The sequence below is a fragment of the Oncorhynchus clarkii genome, chromosome 30 (assembly GCF_045791955.1).
Source record: "Oncorhynchus clarkii lewisi isolate Uvic-CL-2024 chromosome 30, UVic_Ocla_1.0, whole genome shotgun sequence".
Classification (NCBI taxonomy): Eukaryota; Metazoa; Chordata; class Actinopteri; order Salmoniformes; family Salmonidae; genus Oncorhynchus; species Oncorhynchus clarkii.
In genome coordinates, this window is record NC_092176.1 from 28,902,697 (window position 1) to 28,921,981 (window position 19,285).

General features: G+C 42.9%; 1 protein-coding gene across 3 annotated transcripts in view; it reads right to left on the bottom strand.

The window, feature by feature from the left end:
• The window catches only part of LOC139389410 (netrin receptor UNC5D-like), a 231,479-nt gene that overhangs the window by 54,703 nt on the left and 157,491 nt on the right, over positions 1-19,285 (bottom strand). For all 3 annotated transcript variants that reach the window (XM_071136151.1, XM_071136152.1, XM_071136150.1), the window contains exons 3-4: positions 11,507-11,650; positions 10,604-10,707 (exon numbers count right to left, since the gene is read on the bottom strand). In XM_071136151.1, the coding sequence (XP_070992252.1) occupies positions 10,604-10,707; positions 11,507-11,650 (248 nt within the window). The remainder of the gene's footprint in view (positions 1-10,603; positions 10,708-11,506; positions 11,651-19,285) is intronic.

The window sequence follows — 19,285 nt, forward strand, 5'->3', positions numbered from 1 at the left end:
TGTAAAGCAACACAAACAGTGTCATGACGTGGCCCTCTTTGGGTACAGCGAGCACCATCCCCCTCTCTCTCTCTCATCACCTCTCTCTCTTCCCCCTACACCCACTCTCTGTTAGGCAGGCCATAAAATCCTAGAGTAGTTCTCTCCTCATGGCCAGAGTAGAGAGGGGGTGAGGCTCACAGGAGAACAAAGGAACCTTTTCCTCATCACAGAACTTGAGAACTGAACAATGTCCATGTTTTGGAGAAGGTGTACACGGTCGGGGAAGAATCCAGCTACGAACAGGTCTGTTTTCTAAAAATGTTTGAAACAATACAGCCACATTACCATAACTCTGTTTATACAAGAATCTGAGTTGTGAGGCTTGCATCTAATTGTTGTATAAAATGAATGAGTAAAGATGAAACTATTTGTGAAATGATGTAATGTGATTATAAACTGTTTAATGAAGGAACACTTTCAAGGGAATTGGATTTAACTAAATCATTGGCCCGCCCCATCAGCACAGACATTGATCTGGCATCATGGGACAGCCCCTTTCTACTGTTAAGAATATAACCCCCACAGGAAGGAATTCCCTTTAGACCAGCTTACCTCGATTACCACGAGAGGGCTAAGGTTTGCATAGACTGCTGAATCTTTTAACCATACCACGTAGATAACCTTTTTGGGATAGCATTTTCACTTTTGGAGGAATAGCGTGCCCAGAGTAAACTGCCTTCTACTCTGTCACAGATGCTAATATATGCACATTATTATTAGTATTGGATAGAAAACACTGACGTTTCTATGATGTCTGTGAGTACAACAGAACTCATATGGCAGGAGAAAACCTGAGACAAATCCAACCAGGAAGTGGGACATTGAGGTTTGTAGTTTTTCAAAGCTTGGCCTAACGAATACACATTGGGATATGGATAAAGTTGCACTTCCTACGGCTTCCACTAGATGTCAACCGTCTTTAGAAACTTGAATGAGAATTCTACTATAAAGGAGGGGCTCATGAGACCTGTTTGAGTCAGTGGGCTGGCATAGTGCCTTGGTCTCATGACGCGTGCTCCCGACAGAGTTACCTCTCGTTCCAGTGCTTTTCTTCAGACATAGAAATTCTTCGGTTGAAACATTATTGATGTTTTACGTTAAAAACATCCTAAAGATTGATTCCATATATCTTTTGACATGTTTCTAAAGGACTGTAATGGAACTTTTCGAGTTTTTGTCTGGACGAAGTGCCTGCGCCTCATGAAAATGGATTACTGGGCTGAACACGCTAACAACAAGTGGCTATTTGGACATAAATGATGGACTTTATGGAACTTTATGGAACAAATCAGTCATTTATTGTCGAACTGGGATTCCTGGGAGTGCCTTCTGATGAAAATCATCAAAGGTAAGTGAATATTTATGGTGTAATTTCTAACTTCTGTTAACTCCAAAATGGCGGATATTTCTCTGGCTGGATTGGGCTCTGAGCTCCGTTCTCAGATTATGCTTTTTCCGTAAAGTTTTTTTGAAATCTGACACAGAGGTTGCATTAAGGATAAGTCTATCTTTAATTCTGTGAATAACAGCTGTATCTTTTATCAATGTTTATTATGAGTATTTCTGCAAAATCACAGGATGTTTTAGAATCAAAACATTACTGCACGTAACGCGCCAATGTAAACTGAGATTTTTGGATATAAATATGGACTTTATCGAACAAAACATACATGTATTGTGTAACATGATGTCCTATGAGTGTCATCTGATGAAGATCATCAAAGATTACTGATTCATTTTATATATATTTCTGCTTTTTGTGACTCCTATCTTTTCCTAGAAAAATGCCTGTGTGTTGTTTTGACTTGGCTATGACCTAACATAATCATATGTTGTGCTTTCGTCGGAAAGCATTTTTGAAATCGGACATGATGGGTAGATTCTTCATTCTACTTGAGACGCATATGTCTCAAGTAGGCACCTGGAAATGCAAATGCGCTACGCTAAATGCTAAATGTACTCGTTAAAACTCAAACCTTGATCAAAATTCACAAGCAGGGTATTGAATTAAAGCTACACTCGTTGTGAACCTAGCCAACAAGTCAGATTTTTAAAATGCTTTTCGGCGAAAGCATGAGAAGCTATTATCTGATAGCATGCACCACCTCAAAATGCCTGAATGCGACGTAAACAAAGACTCTGCTTATCCGACGCAGCACAAAACGCAGAAATAAAATATAAAACATTCATTACCTTTGACAAGCTTCTTTCTTGGCACTCCTATATGCCCCATAAACATCACTATTGGGTCTTTTTTTCGTTTAAATCGGTCCATTTTGTCCTCTTTTAACAACCCATGAAAGTGACTTATGGAAATTATTTTTAGCTTTCAGAGAGCAGTTTTTCTTGCGTTTTTCAATGAAACACACAATCTGTTATAGTCACAGCCGTGATTTAACCAGTTTTAGAAACTTCAGAGTGTTTTCTATCCACACATAATAATCATATGCATCTACTATATTCCTGGCATGAGTAGCAGGACGCTGAAAAGTTGCGCGATTTTTAACAGAATGTTCGAAAAAGGAGGGGGTAGAAGTAAGAGGTTTAACAGGATGTTTATCTTTCATTTGCTGTATTGGACTTGTTAATGTGTGAAAGTTACATATTTAAAAAAAAAAATTGAATTTCACGCGCTTCCTTTTCAGCGGAATGTTGTCGAGGGGTTCCGCTAGCGGAATGCCTACCCTAGAAAGGTTCAACTCTGAGACTATCGATCCGACAGAATAAGAGCAAATCTTTGATACTAATTAAAAGTCTGCAGCAAGGAATTCTATACCATTGAATGCAAAGGCCGACAACCGCAGAAACATCTATTCTATAACAACATTTCTGAATGTTACTCTGAAGTAGCCATTCTAACCAAAGACTCCAGAGATGCAGAGAGAGGGGCGGATGAACTTCCAACAGAGATCACGACGACACACTGAGTGTAAATATATATATTGATTGCAATTATTCCCGAATGAATGAGCGTTCATGTGTTCAAGGATGAGCATTTCAATGGTTATAATTGTCAACTTTGTAGCATCTTTCACGCCCTTCTCAGTCTCTTTGTCTACCAAGCCCCGATGCCGGTTTAGCCCACCAGGGCACATCCCCTATCATTTCCTTGTAACCAAATCTACTTTGTTTGTTTGCGTGTGCATTTCTGTGACTATTTAGTTAGTTAATAAATAAATGATTGAGACAATTGATGTATGGATGACTCATAGTGAAGACTGGGTTCGTGCAGATAACCAACAATTTTCGATGTTTGGAATGAGACTAACGTGAGGTAAAGAATAACTCATTAATTAGAAGTCTAATTGATCAGATATTAAAATATCTGAAAGTTATATTAGGAAACTTGTAACTTTGTAATCTGAATATTTTCCTTGGTGCCCCGACTTCCTAGTTAATTACATTTACCTGATTAGTTAATCACGTAATAATAATTACAGAGAATTGATTTGATAAACTAACAGTCTTCAGTTTAATGATGCCAAAGACACGACAATAGACACATGCATACAAACACACAATAACATACGCACTATACACACATGTATAGATGGATTTTGTGTTATAGATATGTGGTAGTATAGTAGAGGCCTGAAGGCACACACTTAATATGTTGTGAAATCTGTTATGAATGTATTGCAATGTTTTTAAAATGTATAACTGCCTTAATTTTTTTGCCCCAGGAAGAGTAGCTGCTGCCTTGGCTAATAGGGATCCATAATAAATACAAATACAAATCTACACTTATTGAAGTGGATTTAACAAGTGATATCAACAAGGGATCATAGCTTCACCTGGATTCACATGGTCAGTCTATATCATGGAAAGAGCTGGTGTCCCAAATATCTAGCACACAGTGTATTGCACTGCATGCACATATTTATACACACACAATCATATTTCATAGATAGGCCTATTGTATTCTCCCCCGCAGATCTACTCTGATGTACAACCTCTCTGACGTCAATGAGTACCATACTTTATGACCTAGAAACAGGAGAACTAGGAATAGCTGAAGCCTTGTTTCCCTTCACTTTAAACAAGACTTGGAAATCCCCTTCAATGGATTCCAGATTCCAAGGCGCAATTAAAAGATACCCTTTAGCAAGATGGCATCAGAGGCAAGCAGTTAATGTACTAAAGTAGGAAGATAAGGGGAGGAAAAGACTGGGGATTGACTCTAATGTTTCATGATTAAAACAATCTGTCACTGGAAGAGAGCCGGCGGTAGCGGTGGCAGAGGAGTGTTTCCCTCTTTATGTATTTATTTCAATTTCATCAGGGGAAATTTGCGAGTTGAAAGAGGCAATTAATGCGTGGCACAATCCGCCCGGCCCTCACTGAGCTGTAGGACCTGCTCTACATTACCGGGCTGTCGCCTGCCACTGCTAACATCCTTAGGGTAATGATGAAAAGATCCACCCGGCAGAAATGGAAGGAGAAGAAAAAAGAAAGTGTGGCGGGGACAAATACAAATTAGCCCTGTAAGTGTGTGGCGGAGGATGTGAGAGATGAATTGCCTAATTGGCACATTTGTTTCAATTAGGAGGTGGCCATCAGTGTCACAGGCTTGATGGAGAACCGGGTTCCAGGCCGAGGCCATGTGTATCTGTGGGGACGTGGGAGGACCTCTGATCTCCTGGAGCAGAGCGGAGAGGACACTGAAACCTCGGTGACAGTAACATCTTGTAAAGTCTTATGTTTGTAATGTCTTTGGACCCCAGGAAGATCAGCTGTCATCATGCCGAATAAAGATACAAATCTGAGACCTATACAGTAGGTGGGTGACAATCGGCAGCATAGCTGTGAAAATGTTGTTATATTAAATGTATTGCATTGTAGCCATGAGAGTGTGCAAATTTTATTTTCTAGGTGACACTCACATTCTAGGTGAGGCTCTAGTATATGGCTGTGTCTTTGTCCCTTCCCTACTATCCTGGGAACCTACTATAGCTCAACAGGTAAAAGCATAGAAATGCTGATGCATCATGTCATGGCTGATTCTCTGAGGGAATCACAGGCTGTGTCCAAACTGCACCCTTTTGCCTATATAGCTCACTGCTTTTGACTAGACCCTTATGGGCCCTAGTCAAAAGTAGTGCACTACATAGGCAATAGGGTGTCATCTGAGACACAGAGTTAGTAGTGCTCCCCTTCAGCCAACTGTGCTGAGGAGCCATGGAAGGTCTATAGATACACGTGGTGGAGCTTGTGACAGTGTGGGTGGGGTAACTTTTTTCATTCCTGTGTATCTCATCAAGACAATTACAAGAATTAAACAACTATGACAGACGAGCCCCAGGGACTGGGAGATGTCATGTAGCCCCACTGAACACCGAGTCAGTAGCGAACGCCAAGTGTGTTAGTAATCCACCCCGAGGTTTACGAACAGAGATGTACACACACAAGCACAAAGACGCACCCGCACACACACACACGCACGAAGACGCACACACGCACACACAGATTGAGCCGAATCAAAGTCTTTGAACTTTGCATGCCTCTATGTGTTCATATCTGTGTGAACCAGACATACATGCAGACAGGGGAGGGGAGGGCTGTGTCGGAGCTATCTCCACCGCTAATGTGTTTGCCACTCAGGAGGGTTAATCAAAAAAAGATAGGGAAGACAAAGCACGGTTGTGTAGCCAGTCCGCCTTCCTGTTGCTTCCCAAATACCGCCTCTCCTCCCCTGAGCAACGTGGCAGCACCACAATACTATTCCACCCAGATCTGTCTTATCTTAGGAAAGAAAATTGAGCTCTTTACTGCACTGCCCGACCACACTGGGGAATGTAATTGCTTGGCTTAATAATGAAACTCATCATTTTCTCTTGGAGAGTTTGCTCTGACCTGTGCGGAATTAACAGCGGGGGCAGAGCTAGGGAATTGGAAAGAAGCATGATGGCACATAATAAAATCAAATAAAATTGTATTTGTCACATGCCTCATAAACAACAGGTGTAGAATAACAGGGAGATGCTTACTTACGGGCCCTTCCCAAAAATGCAGAGAGATTTTTGTTGTTGTTGACAGAATAGCACAATATTAACACAAGGAATAAATACACAATGAGTAACAATAACTTGGTAATTGAGGTAGATATGGCCACTGTATAACACACACACACATACACACATACGTAAGTATGTGGACACCCTTTCAAGTTAGTGAATTCGGCTATTTCAGCCACACCCGTTGCTGACATGTGTATAAAAATCGAGCACACTGGCATGCTTACTTGTTGGAACATTGCTCCATAGGCAATTAAAAAATATATATGTTTTTATATAAAAAATAATTGCCCTTTTATTCTACCCAATTACGTGGTAATCAATTGGTAGTAGTGCCTTAGACCAACCACGCCACCCGGGAGGCCCTCCATAGACAATTGGCAGTAGAATGGCTTTACTGAAAAGCTCAGTGACTTTCAACATGGCACCGTCATAGAATTCCACCTTATCAAGAAGTCAGTTGGTCAAAGGCCCTTTCCTGTTTCAGCATGACAATGCCTCCATGCACAAAGCGAGGTCCATACAGAAATGGTTTGTTCAGATTGGTGTGGAAGAACTTGACTGGCCTGCACAGAGCCAGGACCTCAACCCTATCGAACTCCTTTGGGATGAATTGAAACCGCGACTGTGAGCCAGGCCTAATCACCAACATCAGTGCTGACTTCACTAATGCTCGTGGCTGAATGGCAGCAAGTCCCCGCAGCAATGTTCTAACATCTAGTGGAAAGCCTTCCCAGAACAGTAGAGGCTGTTATAGCAGCAAAGAGAGACCAACTCCAGGTTAAAGATTTACTCAGATTTACTCAGTACTTTGCTGAAGCACCTTTGGCAGCGATAACAGCCTCATGTCTTCTTGGGTACAACATTGGTACACCTGTGTTTTTTGGGTGTTTCTCCCATTCTTCTCTGCAGATCCTCTCAAGCTCTGTCAGGTTGGATGGAGAGCGTCACTTCACAGCTATTTTAATGTCTCTCCAGAGATGTTCGATCGTGTTCAAGTCCGGGTTCTGGCTGGGCCTCTCAAGGACATTCAGAGGCTTGTCCCAAAGCCACTCCTACGTTGTATTAGCTGTGTGCGTTGTCCTGTTGGAAGGTGAACCTTCGCCCCAGTCTGAGGTCCTGAGAGCTCTGGAGCAGGTTTTCATCAAGGATCTCTCTGTACTTTGCTCCATTCATCTTTCCCTCGATCCTGACTAGTCTCCCAGTCCTTGCCACTGAAAAACATCCCCACAGCATGAGGCTACCAGCACCATGCTTCCCCGGAGGGATGGTGCCAGGTTTCCTCCAGACATGACACTTTACATTCAAGCCAAAGAGTTCAATCTTAATTTCATCAGATCAGAGAATCTTGTTTCTCATGGTCAGAGACTCATTCGGTGCTTTTTGGCAAACTCCAAGTGGGTTGCCATGTGCCTTTTATTGAAGAGTGGCTTCCGTCTGGCTACTCCACCATAAATGCCTGATTGGTGGAGTGCTGCAAACATGGTTGTTCTTCTGTAAGGTTCTCCCATCGCCACAGAGGAACTCTGGAGCTCTGTCAGAGGGTTCTTGGTCACCTCCCTGACCAAAGCCCTTCAGCCCCGATGGTTCAGTTTAGCCAGGCGGCAAGCTCTAGGAAGAGTCTTTGTGGTTGCAAACTTCTTCCATTTAAGAATGATTGAGGCCACTGTGTTCTTGGGGACCTTCAATACTGCAGAAATGTTTTGGTAGTCCAAGATCCAGCTGCAGAGGGAGGTGTTTATTTCCAGGGTCCTGATTTTAGTGATGAGTTTGGAGGGCGCTATGTTGTTGAATACAGCTGTAATCAATTAACAGCATTCTCACATAGGTGTTCCTCTTGTTCAGGTGGGAGAAGGCTGTGTTGAATGCAATAGAGTTTGCGTCATCTGTGGATCTGTTAGGGCGGTATGTGAATTGTAGTGGGTCCATGGTGTCTGGGATGATGTTGATGTGTGCCGTGGCCAGCATTTCAAAGCATTTCATGGCTACAGATGTGAGTGCTACGGGGGACGATAGTCATTTAGACATTGGTGAGCAAAATCAAAGTAGGAGGGAACAGCTGGTGCTCTCATGCATGGTTCAGTGTTGCTTGCCTCGAAGTGAGCACATAAGGCTGAATGTGGAATGGTTTTGTAGCAAAAAGTAGCTCATTCACTGAAATTAGTTACAGTGAATCAATAGTATCACCCAATTACTTTGATGGCAATAGTAAAGTCTGTGTATTTTGGAAGAAACTAACAAGAAAGGAAGGCAATTACATGTGGAATGTAATATATTTATTGTTTGCCACAATGGAAATGTACTAAGAGTTTAACAAGCTGTTTTAGTGCCTTTTGTTCCTTTTCACTTCAATTGGCTAAATTAGTCAAAAGCAGTATTGGAGGTAGAATGTAGTACAAATAATCACAGCAGCACGCCAGTGTTCTTTTCTCTGTGATTTAAATGTGATTTTTTTTTCCCATTTATGAATAATTACATTTGAAACACTTGGAATTATCATCTTGTGCATCCCAGATGATACCCTATGTAGTGCTCCATGGGCCCTGGTCAAAAGTAGTACTACTAGAGAATGGGGTGCCATTTGGGATGCAGCCCTGAAATTGTTCAGTATTTTGTGTCATGGTCTGGGTTCCCATTTCTGAGACTGTTCAATGTGTTTAATTTCACATTAAGATATTTTCATTCCATAAATTAAGTGTGGTGGTTTATAGTTTGACTGTTCATTTCACTTTCCTTTCAGATGATCCTAGAATGGGTTCATTATTTAATGAAACCCCTTATGAAGTGAAATTTAAAAACGACCTCTGAAACTTAATCTTAAACGTAAAATTAAGAGTATTGACTTGCTCTTTGCTTCAGCACATTTGCAATGTCCATAGATATCTGATTTGAATGAGAATAAAATGCCAAAATGCAGTGTGTTTTCAAAGCAACTCACTTAACAGCCTCACTTGAAAATGTGTGCCTGCTCCTGGGTGGCGCAGTGGTCTAAGGCACTGCATCGCAGTGCTAGCTGTGCCACCAGAGACTCTGAGTTCGAGCCCAGGCTCTTTCGCAGCCGGCCGCGACCGGGAGGTCCATGGGGCGACGCACAATTGGCCTAGCGTCGTCCGGGTTAGGGAGGGTTTGGCCGGTAGGGATATCCTTGTCTCATCGCGCACTAGCGACTCCTGTGGTGGGCCGGGCGCAGTGCACGCTGACCAGGTCGCTAGGTGTACGGTGTTTCCTCCGACAAATTGGTGCAGCTGGCTTCCTGGTTGGATGCGCGCTGTGTTAAAAAGTAGTGCAGCTTGGTTGGGTTGTGTTTCGGAGGACGCATGACTCTCGACCTTCGACTCTCGCGAGCCCGTACGAGAGTTGTAGCGATGAGACAAGACAGTAACTACTAACAATTGGATACTATGAAATTGGGGAGAAAAAAGGGGGTAGAAAAAAATAAAAATAAATAGAAAATGTGTGCCTGAAAAAATTTGAAGTGAGATGGAGAGCCAAGTTGAGAGCAGAGCAGTAAATCCAGTGTTACGTTTCCCTTATGCAAGTAATGTTCCAGAGAGCCGAGCTAGGAGACAATCTCAGCCTCTCCCAAAGTGCCAGGCACAGGCTAATATAAGCGGTCTCAGCCACAATGATGCAAAATGTATCCAATTCCGAGCGACTTATTAGCTTGCCTCGACATCATTGCTGACCGAAGGAGTTTCTGAACACGTTCCTCCAGAGGGATGTTTACAGTGCATCAAAGACACCAACTCGCATTCTATTACAGCTGAGAGGGGTGCGAGCAGGAGCGGGAGCAGCATCCATCCCACAGTCAGCCAGCCTGCTGAAAAAAGGGTCCCAAAAACCTCACACTACACTTGCAATCTCAATATTTCATGAAGAGGTGGGTACTGTACAATGGTCTGGGCTGTGAACGCCTGCTCTGTGTTATACAGTATTCACTTCTGGCTGAGCTCATTTATGTTGACAAAGGACTGGAGAGGAGATTCTGGACTCTTCTCAGCCTGGTCTGCATCCCAAATGGAACCCTATTCCATATAGTGCACTACCTTTGACCAGGGCCCATAGGGCTCTGATTGAAAGGAGTGCACTACATGAGGAATAGGGTGCCATTTGGTACACAAACCAGACTGGCATCACCCCCACCATCCTCTCCACGCTGAATCATTCATAACTCACAGGTTACCCACAGCCAAAATCCACTCAAACCCACACATGCACCACAGAGCTATAGTTCATACTGATTAACTCTAGACACTGCATTTCAATAATACTGTATGCACATTTATTTTGGACAGTGCATCCAATAACACTGTCATCGTAAAAAAAAATCACAGTGTGTAGTGTATGCCTACCGCTGACACAACACAGTCGGGAATAAATATGTGTTCAAAGCAGACAGTTTTCCCCTTGCTGCATAAGAGTTGAAATGCTTTATTCTAGAGCCTCTCAACAGCCTGGAGTGTAAGGTAAGCTGTTCCCTGCACAGAGAGGCTCCTACACTGTTGGAGGGGTCATAACTGTTAAGGGCTGGGAAGCTGGGGTCTTACCTCTGCTGCTGGCACTCCCTCTGGGGGGCGGCAGTGCAGCACGATCATCCCTTTGATTGGAACTTCCTTCCCCTGGGGGTCCTGCTCAAAGTTCTTCCTCAGGTCTGTGTGGGGAGATAACACCCTGCTGTCAGTCCACCCCATGCCCAGCCTGCCCTCAATCTCCCCATCACTAACACCACTTGCCACTGACTCTCCCTGCCTTACCCTGTCCTTAGTTTGGACATGACATCAACCTTGGGAGTGAGGAACGGGTCTGAATGAACCAGGAGGTGGTCTCCTTTCCTTCCTGCCTCCCCGGCTCCATCTGTCTGCAGGTTGCCAAGGTTATTTGGAGGATAGACTACATTGGCTGATGAGTACATATTCATACATATATGCCCATTAAACTTAAAAGTATATGTCATGGGGATAATTTTTTTGCTAAGTTGCACGTCGGCTTTCTATCCATCTAGTCCTGCAGTACAGTTTTGGCCACGAGCCATAATGTGAGACTGAGGTGCTTTATAAATATAATGAGTAGAACGGACATAGAAACTCGGTCTCTGACCATAGAAATTTGACTGGTAAACTCACGGGGACACTCGAAATGACACCAGTCCACCCACAATGGCATAACTGACCTGAATATCATTTCAGGTCATTATTTTTATTTTATTTAACTGTTATTTTACCATGTAAGTTCTATAGGTCAGTGTTTCCTAATCCTGGTCCTGGGGACCAAAAAGGGTGCACGTTTTAGTTTTTGCTCTAACATTAACCCACCTGATTAAACTAAAGGCTTGATGAGTTGGTTAGTTGAATCAAGAATAAAGTGCTAGACAAAAACACCCCTTTGGGTCCCCAGGAATAGGATTGGGAAAAACTACTATGGGTGATACAATACTGTAGTAGGCTACTCACATGCGATGTGGACCGTGGCCTTGCGGCTCTTGGAGGTGCCTAGGTGGCTCCAGGCCACACATAGACACCAGTAGTCCTCTGGGCCGTGGAAGTCCTCCACCTGTTGACGGGACACGTTGATCAACACCTCACGCACCTTCAGCCCTGCATGGGGGAAAGAAACAGCCAGTAAGTGAAGTTACTGTCTGGATCAAATGTTCTTTGGAGAAAGAAACAATGTACAGAGGACATATACAGGACCTCTGGTGCTCAGTCCTTGGAGTCCTTAGAGTGCCCTAACTGTTGTTGAGAGATCTTTAAGGGAGTGGGATGGGACTGGATCAAATATTTACTATACACATAGCTGTCTGGTAGTACTAATCAATAATGTGGTAAAAATACATTAGGCTTTTAGGAGGCCTGACACTTTGCCCCAATCAGTGAGTGCCTAATGTGATTCTGTTCTCCCTGTCCTCTGGCTCTCTGCTTGGATATTGAAAGTGCATAACAGATGAAATAGGCAGCCTTCCAAGACTCTCTCTGTTGTGTGTAATGCCTAATACTGCTAACAAAAAAAGTTGGTTGGAGCAGGGTCTCATTTAATATTTTAGTTTTAAACCTAAACTGGCACACCTGATTTAATTAGTCAAAGGCTTGTGGATAAGTTGACTAATTAAATCAGATACCAGTTAATCAGGTTTTCCCTGAGGAGAGGGTTGGGAGAACCTCGGCTTGAGCATCATCATCCCCACTAACAAGCTTCACATCAGACCTGCTTCAAAAATAATATTATATGTACAGCAGTGTTTCCCAACTCCAGTCTTCCAGTACCCGCAACAGCACACATTTTGTTGCAGCCCCGGACAAAAATACCCAATTCAACTTGTCAAGGGCTTGATGATTAGCTGACAATTAGATTCAGGTGTGTTTGTCTGGGGCCACAACACAAATATGTACTGTTGGGGGTACTGGAAGACTGGAGTTGGAAAACGCTGATGTAACAGTTACCCTGACAACCTCCCGAGTGGCGCAGCAATCTAAGGCGCTGCATCACAGTGCTAGAGGCGTCACTACAGATTCAGGTTCGATCCCGGGCTGTGTCGCAGCGTAGTCCGAGTTATACCATCGCGCTCTAGCGACTCCTGTGGCGGGCCGGTGCGCATGCACGCTGACTCGGGTTGCTAGTTGGACGGTGTTTCCTCCGACACATTGGTGCGGTTGGCTTCTGGGTTAAGCAAGCAGTGTGTCAAGAAGCAGTGCAGCTTAGTAGGGTTGTGTTTCGGAGGACGCATGGCTCTCGACCTTTGCCTCTCCAGAGTCTGTACAGGAGTTGCAGTGATTGGACAAGACTATAACTACCAATTGGATATCACAAAAAAGGGGTAAATAAATAAAGGTTACCCTGACACAATAACACATAGTATAAACCCCTCAAAATAAACTGGACCTCCAAGCTAGTTCCACTGCATTTTTTCATGGTTCCCCTCTAATCAGGGCCCGCTTTAGACCTGGAACACCAGGTGGTTTCAATTTCAGGTAGAACAGAGAACCAGCAGGCTCTGGACCTCATAGGGTAAGAGTTGAGTACCCCTAGCATGAACCATAGTTACACAAGCATAGCAAGCACAATTCAAACCTAGTACATTTTTAGAACAAGCACATTAAAGCATGTCCGAACCAATGGAGTCTCCCTATGAAATCCTCTTAGCGCCGCAACATAAACCTCCCCAGCTGAAATCTTTGCAGACCTGTTATATAGTTCTGTATTGATAAAGGCTTCCATTTTTATCTGAGCCATGGGCTTAGGGACCTGTCATGTGTTTTCTTTCCTCCTTTTCAGAGCCTCCATAGCCTGCAGCCCTCCCAAACATAGGATTAGAGAAAAGATGTAATGTGTGAGGCTTGGGACAGAAAAATACCAATCTAGGCTGCGTGCCAAATGGCGCCCTATTTCTTACACAGTGAACTACTATTAACGAGGGCGGTATGGGCTATTACCTAGTGAACTATACAGTGCACTAGGCAATAGGGTGCCATATGGGACATAACCCTAGTCTCTCAGCACCCCGTCCTCTCCTCTGGGTTTCCTCTCCTGCACACAACAATAAATGCAGCCTATTCTAACATGCTCGTTGGCAGTCACACCAGCACACCATGTACTGCATTTCAGACTTTTGAATACATAATAATTAAACACCACCAAACACTGAATAGCAGCAGGAACATGTCCCTAGATTAATGCTGTTGCTTGAAGATACAGAACAAGATACATATTTAAAGGTCAGCTGTATGTATAGGAACAATCATGCCACTAAGAACTAAATCAGCTACCCTACATTATGTTGAGGCTGTGAGGAAAGTAGTGTAAGGATGATAACAAACAACCTCAGCTGCCTGTTAGTCTCCAAACAGATTTTACAGCAAAAATGTTGTTGGAACTCGGTCCCCTGCTCTCCTCCAAACAAATTTGAATTCAACTGGAACACGTGGAGCATGCCACTCTGGAGATGAACAAAAAACCACCACTACAGCCAACCAGCACTTCACTTAGTGAGACAAACATAATTCAGAATTCCCCTGCAGAGATATGGCAATTGACAGAGTGGGGGTGAAGAGACAGGAGAGAAAATCATGACTAATGACTGCACATAATCCCCCCCAAAAAAGAAACACTGTGAGCAATATGCTAATGGAAGCTGGCAGGTCCTGCACTCTCCGACATCTCTCCGAGGGGTACATTTCCTTGAGGACTTAACCGTCCGGGACAGGTGGTGTGCCTGAGAGACAGACCCGAGCTTCGGCACTCTGTCATCTGTCACCCCTATTTGTTTACAGGCGGAACACCATTGACAGGACTTATTAAACTAAACCTCTGATTTCTTCCACCCCACTCTGCTTTATTCTTTATCCAAGTGGCTCTCCCAGTGACTAAGTCATCCAAAAGGCAGAATTTTTCAGAGAGAGAGAGAGACAGAGAGAGAGAGAAACTTAAGCCATGGCTATTGGCTTTTTTTAAATGAAAATGGAGGTTAAGGTGGTGTGAGCCTAGTTGGAGGGGACAAGGCAAGGCTAATCCGCTCTCCCTATGGCCTTGCCATGGCTCAGCCTATTGAGTTGGACAACAGGAATGGCATAGGGAGAGGCCGGATCCCACTTCAATTTCAGAGGGCTTGGATCATCGTGAAAAAACAGGTGAGATTTGGAACAAGGTTATATCTGCATACTGGCACATGGCTTGCATTGGCTCAAACCTGATTATTCTTCATAATATGTTCTACATAGACAATTATCTGTAGTGTTTCAAACCACTACAATTCCCATCAATGCCTGCTTCCTACTCTCCTGCAGGTCTGGGTTTCCCTGCGGTGCAGTTGGAAAGAAGCCCCGAGCTACACTTCCCTTCCAGAATCCCCTGGAAGGCTCTTTGGTGGTGGGTGGTACAAAGTCAAAGGTCCTCTGGAGTGCACTAGCCATCACTACTTCACCTGCACAGTGTGCTAGCATGTTGATGTCTCCAATGAGCATTCCCTTTTAACACATCCTCCCACCCTCAGAGAGCCTGTTACTGGCCTCTGTCAACACCAGGCTTTCTGCCTCCTGCTCAAGTTGTTTAACAAGGGTGGGTTGGCTTAAAAAATGGATGTGTGGAAATCTTGTTGCTTTCAATAAGTGTTGCACATAAATGAGAGAGAAGTATGGTGATGTATTTGACCATATCTTACAGCAATCATTTGAACCTTCATCAATATCTGCCACATTAAAGAGGGGCTCAACTTACCGATTCCACCTGCGCTTTTCCGGTGCTCATTAACAGGAACTAGATGTGTCTTGGTGGTGTGGCTTGATATGGGTGTGTTATGTTTTCTATATCGTATCCAGGCAGTAATGTTTTTTGTCCCTCTTGACAGTGTGAACGTGATTGGTCAGGGAATCCCATGCTTCGCTCGTAATGCATTTCCTGCTTTCTAAATATAGCCATCTTTGAATGAAAGTTGTGTGTGTCATGCCAAGATTAGCTCACGAGCGTGAGGATGTTTTAGTTGGAGAAAACCCAAGCCGTTTAGAAAAAACTCTTATTCTTTCAACATAACATTTGCGACAATGTCTTGTATCATTTATTTTCTAAATAAATCTGAGGCGCTTCAGACTGTCTCTAAATAAATGGGCGGGTTGTAGGTTGATTCTGGTGAGAAATTGGATAGCTTTCACTGCAGCACACCGGGCAGCTGTGATCAGGATGATTTGATTATTGCCAACCATGATTAGACTGTGCCAGGCAGTGGTCCCATGTGGGCAGGATTGGAATCAAAACCTAACCCTCATTTAAGTCATGGCGACCTCAGTTAAACAAATCTCACAAAACTCTGTTTTAGAAAATACTGACTTTATGACCCAAATGATCTTACTTAGACTTTTTATTTCATTTTGGCACTTGAATAAACGTTTTAGTAATATCAATACCACAGAGTCTATATTTTGCATTCAGTTGCACTTTAAGTAGTTTTGACTTACTGCAGTGAGGTTAATTGTGTGTGTGTAGGTAGGTGGGTGGGTGGATGTGTGAGGTGCATGCAAGTGAGTATCCCAGTCTACCAAGGCAGCTATGGTACATGTGAACACTGAGTGCAATTAAGGACAAAACACCTCTCAGCTGAGGAGAGAAACAGCATTAGCACAGTCATGTCACCACAAATAAATGATGACCATTAAAGGCAGGTACTGCTCTAAAAAAGGCCCATCTAAAACAATGACAGGCACTTATCGCATAATTAATACAGAACATCTATTATGAAATCATATACCCTTTATTCTCAGCCCACAGACACGAACACACACACTAACAAACATATCTACTAGACAAAATATTTAGTTACAGAATGTTCACCTGCATTTGGTGATATATCCAGACGAGGCCTTTGTCTGCCACATCAATTAGGCCCAATGTTCACTGTTTAACTCTTTAATTATAAGGCCAACTACACTGACAGAGCCAAGTCTCTTCTATACATCTTCACAAAATAATATCCTATTTAAATTAGATCAAAAGTCTGGAAAAATAAACACAGACCACTAACGGCATTATAATCAGAAATAATTAGTAAGTAAACCTATTAAAAAAAGGCATTGTACTGCAATAGGGGAAAGATAACTAAAACCTCACCCACCCATACAGGAAATATTTGAAGAGAAGTTTGCATGTTGGGTTTTGTCTCCATCTGTGCGTAGATAAGGAAAGCAATAAGCAATATCATACTGTTGTCTGTTGGCGATGGAAGAAGGGTTTCATAGGTGTGTGTGGTAAAGAGCTCTATTTTCAAGTCGTCCAACAAACGCATGAAGTTTGAGTTGGCACTTGGATTGGAACCGGTGCTTTGGTCCAAATGACATGAAAATAGAACTCTGGCCACACACATCAGTGGATAGCTCAGTATTTTAATTACAATATATCTCAGTATTTGAATTATTTATTTTATTCAGTCATTTCTGCTCATCTTTATCAAGGGTGTCAATAATTTCAGACCTCTATGTATAACACAGACCCCAATACATCCAGTCCTGCCTGACATGGAAGTCAAAACAGAATAGTAATCCAAACAAAAAAGGTAAAGCTCCTTTTTCTGTGATAAAAAAAGTAGACATTTACAACACAACCCACCGGCACCGGACTAGTTGAAACCTGAGGTAAAATGTATTTCCCCCCTCTAAGGAGCCTATGATATACAGGTACGGTATGTGTGTGAGGTGTATTGTATTGTCTGGGCACATTCAGTTAACAACCCCATTAACGGAGTCACGAAGGAACATCAATCCTCACTTTAGTGGACATTACAGAGTGGCAAAAGCATTGCAACACTTCTGATGTAGGAGGGTTGAGTGTGTGGTGAGGCTAAGGCCTGTGCTGAGGGGAAACATAGTGCCACTGAATGTTTGCAGCTTGTATGCTGCCTGTTTTCTGCCTGTATGCTGCCTGTATGCTGCCTGTATGCTGTTGTTCCCCTGGACTCTCCTGTGTCTCATTCAAGAAATGTGCTCCCTTCCATCTGCCCTCATTTACACTCCTTCACTGATCTGACAAGGCTGGATATTATGTGAAACTAATATGGTGTAAAACTAGGTGCTAGCGGAGCTATTGCTTTCACCAACCCAGTTGTCTCAGTGAGTTCCATGAAGGGAAGTGAACAAGGACAGAGGGAAGGTAACATGGTCAGGGAATTAGACGCGGCCGGGTTTCCTGGCAGGTGTGTGTGTGTCTGTGTGACCACCGGGGTTGTTTATCTGCTATTCTCAGGCCTCTCTTCCCCCATAGTGCCCAGACCGGCCAGGAACTGCCACTCTCCATGTGCCTCCAATCTATGTAAGAGACAGCAACGACTTTGTCTGCTCACTGCTCACCAACGATAACATTCACTATGCACAGACTCAACAAGAAAGGTCAGTGATTTTTCTCCAATCCGTGGGCATTGAATCCTAATGGAATATATGGGTCTATATGGGGCCCATTTGTGTGTGATTCCCTTCAGCATATCGACTATTTACACCTGATAAGGAAGGAGATTTAAACTAGGTTAAATCTAGAATCTTTAATTTAAACAATAACAAAGCAGACACCCTGCCTCTGTTTTGGTAAAATGTAACCATTCATAGACAGAACTATGGATGCAAGGACTGACCATCCATGATATCAAAATTATAGTTTTAACCATGTGGAGGCCATAAAGTGTTTGTTCAGATTTACATTGTTTACAAACATTGGAATAAAACAAGGTTATATTTAGGTTATATTTAGGGTTTTGATGGGGGTATTACAGTTAATAACTTAAATTCTTCAAGAATCAATGGGTATAATTCATGTATAAGTAAAACAATTAATGTAGCAACTAAGGTTTCTAGCTTAATTAAAAACACAAAAGATGGTAGTGGGAAGCATAGATCTTAACAGCATCATGGAACTCTATTCCACACCAGATGCAAGCAGTAGAAACAGTAAAAAAAAACTGATACAAATACATCTTATGGAACAGAGGAGACTTTTAAGAGGCATTCACGGGCACAAGCACACACATGATAAGATATGCACTCTACACACACATACACATGGATGTTGTATTGTAGATATGTGGTTGTAGAGTAGTGGCCTGAGGGAACACACTTAATGTGTTGTGAAAAGTGTTATGAAATGTAATGTCATGTAATATTTTAAATTGTATGCCTTAATGTTGCTGCACCCCAGGAAGAGTAGCTGCTGCCTTGGCAACAGCTAACAGGGATACATAATACATACAAATACAAAGGAGCAGTCCATCCATAACATCATAAATACTTACAGTGCCATCAGAAAGTATTCATACCCCTTGACTTATTCCACATTTTGTTGTATTACAGCCAGAATTAAAATGTGATCACACACAATGCCACATAATGATAAAGTGAAAACCTGTTTTAGAAAGAACATTTATTGGCAATGAAATACAGAAATATCTAATTTACACAAGTACTTACACCCCTGAGTCAATACATGTATGAATCACCTTTTACGGCAATTACAGCTGTGTGTCTTTCTGGATAAGTCTCTAAGAGCTTTGCAGACCTGGTGTCACGAATATTACCAAAGGTGGCTCCCCTTCTTGTTCGGGTGGCGCTCGGCGGTCGTCGTCGCCGGTCTACTAGCTGCCACCGATCCTTTGTTCCGTGTTCGTTTGGTTTTGTCTAATTGGTTTTACCTGTTCATTGTTTGGTTGTTAGGGTGGGGTTATTTAACTTCGTTTAGCCCGCTTCTGTTTGTGCGGGCTTGTTCTTCTG